Source organism: Lytechinus variegatus, chromosome 7 (assembly GCF_018143015.1).
Source record: "Lytechinus variegatus isolate NC3 chromosome 7, Lvar_3.0, whole genome shotgun sequence".
Lineage (NCBI taxonomy): Eukaryota > Metazoa > Echinodermata > Echinoidea > Temnopleuroida > Toxopneustidae > Lytechinus > Lytechinus variegatus.
The window spans coordinates 26,241,382-26,252,066 of NC_054746.1; the positions used below are offsets into that span (position 1 = coordinate 26,241,382).

At 36.0% G+C, this 10,685-nt stretch overlaps 1 protein-coding gene across 1 annotated transcript; it reads right to left on the reverse strand.

The window, feature by feature from the left end:
• Nucleotides 1–7,996: 7,996 nt before the first annotated feature.
• Nucleotides 7,997–10,364, reverse strand: LOC121418862 (heat shock protein Hsp-16.48/Hsp-16.49-like). The gene has a single exon (XM_041613045.1). It carries the CDS (start codon nt 10,178–10,180, stop codon nt 9,557–9,559), a length of 624 nt encoding a protein of 207 aa, XP_041468979.1. The 5' UTR covers nt 10,181–10,364; the 3' UTR covers nt 7,997–9,556.
• Nucleotides 10,365–10,685: the final 321 nt, after the last annotated feature.

The following is a 10,685-nucleotide window of genomic DNA, read 5'->3' on the forward strand; positions in this document are numbered from 1 at the left end:
ATTATCTGCATTTAAAAATGAAATTAAATTAAATCTAAATGAACTGAATCTGTTTGGAAGGAATGATATTGGTAGATTTTGCCATGGCCATGGCATGACATGGTCACTCATGGAATGATTTTTGAGACATGTTAACGTTTTTTCTTTTTTTAAATAAAAGTAAGGCCCTAGGATAGATCTAACTTAGATATAGATTTAAAAAAAATAAAATTCTAGATCTGTCTGGTTTGACTTTTTTCTACAAAGATTTAAGTTAACTTTATTTTAGTTCCTGGCTGGACCGTTGGACTAAAATATAATTAGCCTAGCAAAGGAGTTTAATGATTCTTTTTTTTCGGGGGGGGGGGGAACATTTTTTTGTCAGGGTTCAAACTGCTCAATTGTTTTTTGGAAGGGTTGAGAAAATTTATAGTGCCCTATTTTGAATTGTTTAAGTAAAAGGCTAAGCAGAGAGAGTGGCTGAGCCAATTGGTTTATCTTTATTGTCCTCACTTGATGTTATTTGTGGTGAAAGGCAAAGGGTCATTTAAACCTGCCAGCAAGTGAGCAAATCCTTTTTTAAAATAAAAATCAAACTTAAAGAGGAACTCACTTAACGTAGAGATTCAAATCAGACATGTTTATAGACGAGTGCAAAAAATTTAATGATTGTCTCGCACTGATGAATGAGCGAGAGCCATATTATCACACAAATGATAATTACCCTACATCTGTCAAAGCTGGCTTGGTGTATATTGAAGATTGACAAAAGACCTCACTATAGTAGGCCACGTATGCTTAAACCATTTAGTTTTTGGTCAAGACCTGCTTTTTTCTAGTTGGGAATTGTGAAAGCTGGAAACTCTAAAAAAAATTGTTTTAAGAGAGGAATTTTGTTAATCACTTTTGAAATTTTTAACTGTAAAGTATTGTATGTATATTGAATTGCAGATCCAATAGGATCCAGTTCTTAGCAGTCCCAGCCTAGTCAGAAGTACAAAGTCAAATACCATTTGCACATCACAAAGAGGTACAATCTGATGACTAACAGGATATCTGATCTAAAAGCTTGCCAGGTATGCTTTTTTCATAAAAATATAAACAAAAACTATTTTTTCTGAATCATGTTATCCCATAAAGTAAAGTTCCATGATGAGATAATATTCTTTTGGATTCAGATTCACCAGTATTTCCATTGATGCATATTGTCCATGTCTCTTAACTATATATATCATATAAAATCACTTTAAAACTCAGTTACTCTGAAGACAGAAATAAAAAAGACAAAATATTGAGATTAATCTTTCGATATATATTTGAATGGGTTTTCACACTTAATAAAAAAAAAGTTATATGAATAATGATCTATAATAGTGATCTATGATTTTTATCTGGTAACATAAGTTACTACATGTGCATTTTCTAAATAATATTGCATGGAAGAGTAGGGGCTCATAAAAAGTTTAAAACTTCTAAATAAATTGGACTAGATGAGTAAGAATAATTTATATCAGCAGCTCATTTTGTTCCTTTCTCTTTTTGTTTACTATGCAGGTTTCACAGGCTGCTTGAGTATCACCAGGGCAGATCAAGAAGAAATATGAATGCCAGGTTCATAACAAGCAGTTACTTCATTGTAATTATAGATTTAAAAAATCGAATCAATTTAAATAAATGTGTCAATACATATTGAATGTTGCTTAAACTACACATCTGTTGAAAAAAAGATTAATTGGAGTATAGATATTTAGGTCCATAGGTTTCACACAAGATTAAAATATTTTTCCAAAGGGCACACTTAACCCCCCCCCCCCTTATTAATGTTCTAATCATCTACATGTAGTACTTATAGTAGTGAAAGCACTTTGAATAGTATTAGTAGTTTGAAAGGGATAGGTTGTATTCTGGTAATCTAAACAATGCAGAATGGGCCTTTACTGAGGTCTGGGCTATGTAACATACATGCCTACAGACATATAAAAGGTGATAAGAAATAATGGATTTTCATTGAAAAAATGTGCATAATAAAAACAATGTGACAGAACAAAGGGCGAAGAAATCACTCTCAGTCCTGGACCCCAATTCATTAAGACTAACCACTAGCTATTCTAACTTTGAAATTCTGGTAATTACTATGGAAACATTAAAGCAACAGATCAAAATTGGGGTTCCCATGCTTGTTGCTAGTTACATTTGGGGCCAATTTACCATAATTGAAGTCCTTATGAAACAAGAACCTGTATGTATTGCTTGACATTAAGCTGTTGAATTCATTTTCTTGGGGAAGTGAAAAGTTGCACTATTTTTTTTTTCGTTTTTAATCTCTTTGTTTTTGTAACACTGTATTGTCGATGTCCCGTATAATGAACTAGATTAGCTCTGCAAATAAAAGAATTTGTTGGAAATAAACACAACTCTAGCAGCACTTCACAACGATAGACAATAAGCAACTTTGTTACTGATTTACTAATGTGCAGATTTGGGAAGGCACTCTTTAGAGAAATGTGGCAATGTGCTCCCCTTTTTTTATCAAGTGTCCCCAATTAGATTAGCATGCTATTTCTTGTCAGCAAATGCTGAAAAAATTATTTGATATTTGAGTAACTGACTTTGAGAGAGAGGTATATCGATAATCTTTTTATTAATGGCATCCTTGATGCCCCCCTTATATTGACTTTGTAAGGCTTATCAATAACTATGTAAGTGAATATACGTACTTATTTTTTTCATTTTTTTTCTCTAGATTTTACAAAAAAATACATCCCCTCTCATGTAATATCCTTGCAATTTCTGTTGCACTCATTATAGGCATTTTGCTGATGTAATTTGATGCTTTGGTGAGAAAAAAGAGAAAAAATATTTTTATCATGTATTCAAAAATTTATTAATTAATAAACATTTTAATTTGAAATATTACTTTCTAATCTTGATATTCGTGATTTACTTAATCCACCAATTTATATTGCGTGAAAGATATGTGGTGATGATGTTATTGCTACCAAACTGTGTTGTGATGAAATGGCACTGAAGATTACTTCTATATGACTGGAATATGATGGTGCTACTGATTGATTGATTCTGTATGTCGGTTATCCATGGGTATAATACTAGTACAACAGGTATTAAGTATCAAAATAACATGCGTGGCAAGATAGCCCATAAAAGCCATTGCAATATGGCATACTGTGACATTCAGGTGCAGCCGAATTAAAGACATGAATGAGTTTAATTTGAAAGTGGGATAGAAATAAAAATGAAATGAGAATGATTGTTTGCTCGCATGATTATGTGGAATGTGTGTGTGTGGAAGAGAGAGGGTGGGGGGGTGGAATCGATAGAGAAATATAGGGGGTGGGCAGGTACAAAATTTTTATTTTATTTGGAAGTGACCTTTAAGATAGCCTTGATGAGAGCAAATACATGGGGGGGTACTGGGCTCTCTTTTGCTCCCATCCCAAACTCAGACTTTAAAAAAAAATCTTCATAAGATTTGCACCAGATTATTCATTTAAATATCAAAATAAAGACAAAATGACCTGATTGCTCTCTTGCTCAGATTTTTCTAATCATTTTAAGTATTTACCCCACCCCCCAAAATAAACAAATATTTGTGGCTATTCATGATGTGTAATGAAAATAATGGGCAGTGATGAACACCTGATGAATAGAGCAAGCAGATCCCTAAGTTCAATCCTACTAATGAATCTCTTATAAGCTTCCAAAATGTCTTCCAGGGAAATATCTAGCAAATAAATAAGTGAATTAATTGATGTTTGTAATAAGCGCGAAAGAATTAAAAATATAAGATGAATAAACAACTGAATATACCTTGAGGGGGGGGTGAACGGGGGAATGATCAATGACATGAATTTACCAAAGACGCGCAGCTCTATGAATACCGGTACATTTCATATTCAATCACCTCGCGTATTATGCTAATTGTGACAATTTGCTTATTTGCATATTTTTACGCTGTGCGCGCAAGCCAATTTATGACCACGCCTCTGTTTCGCTGGTGTGCCATGAAGTTGCGGTGTCCATAGCCTTGTACGCGAAAAATGGGAGCAGTGTGCACTTTTGACCTTCCAAAATTTCCCCATGTCTGACCGGATGCAGAAGCGGAGTTTCCACCCCCTGTGATCTTCTTTGCACACCGCCCGCCACCGTCGGCATTGAGAGAAAACGCGTTTACGGCAAGCCACTCTGACATATCACCTTTAAACATATTTTTAGGGGGTTGATGATGGATTTTATCTGGGATGGCGCCAAGTTATCTTTTATATGGGGGCTAGTTGTCATCAATTTCACGTCGACTAGACGACCAAAAACGGATGTCATTTTAACTTCTCCGGGGTAATGTAGGCCCAAATATTTTTTAAATATGTTTTCTTTTATTCTCCCTCTGTCCTATATCCCCACCCCTTTTCCATAAAAAAATAAACTTGAACTATCGAAATGGGCGACACTATCTCTCTGACCCCTCATGCTTTCTCATAAATAATTCAACAACATGAAAACAAACTTCTTTAAAAGAAATAATATAAGGAAAAAGGGCATGTTTATAGCGTTAAGCAAAAAACAAAGAAAAAAAAACGATACAAAACTAAGATGTTAAACATTATTTTTTGATGAGATTAATTTTAATCAATGAAAATTAATTCTTGGATTTGGGATAACTTGAGATGTGAAACAGTGACACAAAACAAAAATCTGCAGTATCAAAATAGCTCATTCTAAGATACAGATTAGGCTTAGCTCACGAATCCATCACAATCGCTACAAAAATTAATGAAGATAAGTTCATCAAATAAAATATTATGGAAAATCCATACAAAGAAGCACATTTTAAATCGTAGGGTGGCCCCTTTCGGCTCCTATGTCATGTTAAAAGGATCACGGTAGTCTCTACTCCTCCCTTACTTAACTTTGAAATATTGTACATATATATTTTGTATATTCTTAAACCTTATATAAACTTCAAAAAAATTAAGTGATCAACTTTAGATATGACCAACGTTAATATGATCGTTGTAATTTTTAGCATTGTTCCTGTTAATACTATTTTCTCCATTGTGGATTGCACAACTTTTTCTATGTTTTAGTTATTATTGCAAAGCACTACTTTATTTACTTGGCCATGTTTGCAGCAATTTTCATATTTTCCTTGTCTTCGGTTACTCTTCATGCATCTGAGGTACTCTATAAACACTCGTATTTCTTGCGTTATATCTGACAAATCAAATAAATAAATTAGATTTTTCACACGCAGCCTCTCATATTTTCCCTTTTAGTCTCGTACAATCAGACACTGTTGATATTGTTTACTCCATTCAAGCCCTATATTTACCTCAACAAATAACATATTAACGCATAATTTGCAAAATTACAATTAAATGTAAGTATTCTATAAAAATACAAAATATTGAACTAATAAAATGTTGAAATTACTTCGTCAAATCAATTTTATACCGGACAGGGGTCTCTTTCGTTGAAATATCAATGAAAGGTGTCTCTAAAAGGACATCGTGTTCTAAATAAGGGAAATAATGAAAAATTCGATTTTATTCAGTTATGTTTGTGAATCTTTGAGTTTTTTTCTCTTTTTACCTCATAAAGTAAGCTCCATACATCAATTCTACAATCAGTAATAAATAAAACATCATTTGATCTCCTTTTATTGAAATAAATGATTTTATGAAAAGTCGTCATTCCGAAATAAAAGGTTCAGGTGACGATGAAGACTAAATATTTTTCCGATAATATCGATGTCAAACGATGTCGCGGACTTGGAAGACAAAATTGCCTTCGTGAAACGGAAAGCGCTGATTTGTCGCCAATCTTCCTATCTCGGAAGAATGGTCCTAGGACGTTCCTACGTATCGCTCATCTCGTCATGCAACAGGCCCCAGACCTCTGGGTAGAGTATTTTCGCAGTGCTGAAAAATTAGTGTGCCATGCTGCATCGTCAAACCATGGAGCTATTAACGCTCTATCATGTCTATGGTCAAACCTCAGTATATGCTTATGAACATGTACATATAACCCTATTATCTCCCTCTTTTGCCTAGTCCGGCCCTCTTTTATACGCCACGTGATTGAGTGTCTATTATGTCCCCGGTAAAATACCATTTTCTGTTCCCTATCAATTATTTAATTCTTGGCCTCCCCTCTATTAATTTTTGTTATAGTGTTAATATGTTTTATTGTTTTCAATTAAATAAATCAACACATTGTTAATAAAAACGAAAAAAAAAGTGAGCAATGAACGGCCAACTGAAATATTTGTTTTATCAGTCAATTTTTCATGAACGTCCCTGCATGAACCAGAGGCAGCACCAAAAGAAGAAGGGCGACACCCGGCCCTCATCATAAACTATTATACCAAGAAGTGGAACAAAGAAAAACAAGGCATAAGAGTGGGAAACGGGACTCGATATAAGAGATCGAGTCATGGTGCATGGTGTAAACCCATGTAAATAGACCTATACCTCCATCCCGGACCTCGATCCATGCATATTAGATCGAGGATGAAAAGAAGTTCATGGGGCCCCCACGTACTTAAAAATGAAATGCCATTTATGTCTAATTTGGATTTATTATTTCCTACATACGCCATACATACATGCACAATATTACCCTAACTTTCTGCAACCGGACCCTTGGATTCAGATCTTCAAAATATTCTAGGTTTCTGTATCGAGGGAGGCGCAATTGTATTTTGATAGGGGATGTGCAAGTCACGGGTCGTGAGCAGGGGCAGATCCAGGATTTCCAAAAGGGGGGCACATTTTTCCGAGGAAATATTTGACAAGCAAAAAAAGGGTCAAAAGGGGGGCACCCTTCTGTTTTAATGGCATTTTTACATTACAAATTTTAATTTTGCTTCTCAAAAGGGGGCACGTCGGCTGTGCCCCCCCCCCTCGATCCACCAGACACTGAGTGGTCGTGAGGTCAATGACGTCATTCTTTTCCTCAGTTTGACATCATGGCTGAAATCGGAGGCCTATACGACTAACATTCAAATACCCATGCATGGTAAGATGATTTGACACAGAAATCAGTCCCTTTGGAGCTTAATTAGAGCCACATATACCATTTCGGATATCATGAAAACCCCCCCCCCAAAAAAAAAAATGATGGGGATATAACAATTGAATTAAACAATTTCTAGATCAGATGAATTCCTATCTCTGTCACATCGGACCTTCTGTATCCGAATTGGAAATTAGATAAATCTTTGAATCTCTATTAAATTTTCACTCGCGCTTCGCGCTTACCCTTCAGAACAGTCATGACCATGACAGTGAAGTCAGTCCCGTTTGACGGTCTCGGGGTTAACTCCAACTACAGTACCCACGAGAACTCAATAAAAGGCCTCTTGTTCTCTCCCTTTTCCACCAGTTTAGCAGAAGGAGAATATGTTTTCCCTCTCCTTCCTCTCTCTCCAGTCTCAATCCTGGCCATGCATGCATCTCCCCTCTCTCTGCTCTCCCCCCCCCCCCTCTTCCTCCCACATCTCTCTCTCTCTTATTCCCTCATTATCTTGAATCAACTAATTTTTGTGATTCTCTCCATATATTTTTACCAAACTAATTCATACAGCATAGCGAGTAAACTTTAGAACATTAAAAAAGTGTAATTAATTGTAAAAAAAATGTATATAATTTGGCGATAACCTGTGGAAAACCATGCAGAAGGACAATAATAACACAAATGAACTCCACAATTTGTTGTAGAGGACAAATCATTTTACTCTTTCAAGAACATGTTTGAACCTCATGACATAATCTTTCTAATAACTCTTATGGAATCACAATTCCCCAAGTAAACCATGCGATCGAAAGTAACAAATATTTTTATTTTAATATACAGCATAGTACACAAAAAAACTAGATAATGCCAATTATATCTTTTATATCCAAGATGACTAGAATCCATAAACAGAAATAAAAAGGTGCTCATTTTCATTTTGAAAAAAAATGTTGTATCACAAATCAGGGGCGGCGGAGCGAAGTTGAAATGGGGGAGGGGCACATGGAAAAAAGGAAACCTTTTTCTTTTGAAAATGGCACTATCTTAAAACAAAGAAAAATGGCTTATCTTAATGACTTAAATACTTTGAGGGGGCTATATATCATGTAAATTTATAGGAAGCTGCGAGAGAGCAAAATTTTTGATAAATTTATAATGAAAAACTAATTTTGTGATAGATTTTGACAATTATTATTCAGAAAATAATATCATAGTTCACCCTCCTCTCTTTCCTTTTTTTCTTGGTCGTGAAAAAATTGGGGAGGGGGCAAGAGCCCCTATCTGTACGCGTACTAGTTTTGTAACATATAAAAATAAGCATATTGTTTTCTTGTTTCAAAGGGGCTCAAAACACTTTCGTGTGGGGCACTTTCTTCAGTTAAAAAGGGGGTGGGGGACTGATACGAGATAGGGCACTTGCAAGAAAGCAATGGGCCCTTGAACACACTTAAAACGGGTCATTCTCAGGTGAAAGGTGCACAGAACACACTCATGAGGGGGCATTTTTCTGTAGAAATTGGCAAAGATTCGAGATATGATTGCACTTTCTAACCAACAAATCGGGTATCTCGAATCCTTGCCAATTTCTACAGAAAATTAATTATCAGGTGACAGGGGCACAGAACACGTTCGTCGGCGAGGGCGCATTTTTTCTTTTAAAAATGGCACTGATACGAGAACGGGCACTTTAAACGGGTCCTCCTCAGGTGAAAGGGGCACAGTACACGTTCGTGAGGGGTATTTTTCTTTCGTAAAAAGGGCACCTTTTCAGAAGTTCACAATGTGCCCCCCCCCCAGGATTGCCGCTCCTGTTGTATAGTATGCAACCATGTACATGCAAAAACATTTTGACAAATTGTTCACTCTTATTAGATTATATTATGTTTTCACATAATATCAAAGATACTTTCTAATTTATTCAGATACTAATAAACTTTACAGCAATAGTTGATCAATCCAAAATAAAATTGAGAAGGAATTTATGATTTGGAAACCAATTTGAATTGTTCCCTTGTTTCACTATAATGAATTTAGAGAGTACATCGCCTAATATGAACATATTAATACCCATGTACAATGCAAAGGTTACAATGAGCGAAACATAATGTAAATTTTGCTTCTCTTTGTCCAATATTAGATTATGAGATGTACCTGTAATATAAATTTCAATCAAACAATATCATGAAAAATAAACAGAGGTGGTGGTGCCGTGAATAAGCTCCCGCTCCTTTGTCGTACACTGAAAAAACAAAATGCCAATAGGCATAGTATTATCTTAATTTGGTGTTTGGAATGAGAATAATATTGATTTTAAAAATCTAAACTTTCGAACGCGAACAGACTTGAAAGATATTGTAAATAATGAGAAACAATGCTAAATATTTTTAACCAGTCAGAAATATGAATACTGTCATGATTAACACAACGTCATTTAGAATTTAATGGACAGGTCTCTTTCCAAACCGGTGAGATAACACTCAATTTTCTAACAACATAAACTGTAATAAACTTCAATCCACCTGAATCTGTTTTTCTAGAAAAATATTTATGGATCCGATTTGATAGTAGAATCAGATTTTCTCTCAATTTCAATCTCTCTGGTGGGGATGTCATCGGACTTATCTGACCTCACCATCGGTGCCTCTACTTTCAAAAAGCCATCTTCACTCAATATTGCCTTTAACTTTTCGACATCGGTTTCCTGCGGTAGCAAGACGACATTCGAGAAATTTTGCTTTTGATAGTTGCCGCCATCGGTGGACCCCTTCTCCATCGCAGCACCGACATGAAGCTCCCTGTCATTAACCAGCTTGATACTGACATCGACCTCGTCGGACTTGAACTTCTCTCCGAGATCGACCACCATTTCGAAATTACTGACATCTTCCCCCAGAGAGATCTTTCCAAATGAACGGGCGGATTGCTGTGTGAGACTTTGGCTGTCCTCATATCGATTCCACCAGAACGGCTTGTTAGCGTCCTTGCTCCATAAACGATGCGATCCTGACTTTGACTGGAGCTCATCGCTGATGTCGTACAACTTTTCCATCATACCGAGGTGGTGATCCATCATTCTTTTCCAATGTTTCCCAAACATGGCAGGACGATGAATATCTTGACAGACCCTTCGAGAAAGACGAAATGTTGGAAAGAAGCGAACGTGCGACATCTTCTCAGCAAATTATGATATTGTTTCGAGATGTATAGATCGACTTATCTCGTATAATGTCTCTGAGTTGCGTATTTGACTTCGTCAGTTAACTGAAACGCGGGCTGAAACGTTTTCTTGTTATGCTTCTGAATATATATGTTTGAGAGATAACTGATGTAATGCTAAGTTTTTCTGATGAAATGTGTCATTGAACTCGCTATTCGACGAGAACGTTCGTTGATCGGTTGACGAACATAGAGGGCGACAATGTTTGTTTTTTTTAGTGGTGGTGAGGTGCCGTGGCCCAGTGGTAGGCCTATAGGGGCCTATAGGTGCCCGACTACTCATAAGTCCGGGATACGATTCGATTCCCTGCACGGCCCTTGACCGAGGAATTTTCAATTCTTCTTCTTCTTCTTCCTCTTCTTCTTCTTCCTCTTCCTCCCCTTCTTCATCTTCATCATCATCATCATCATCATCATCATCATCATCATCTTCTTCTTCTTCTCTCACTTTTCTTCCA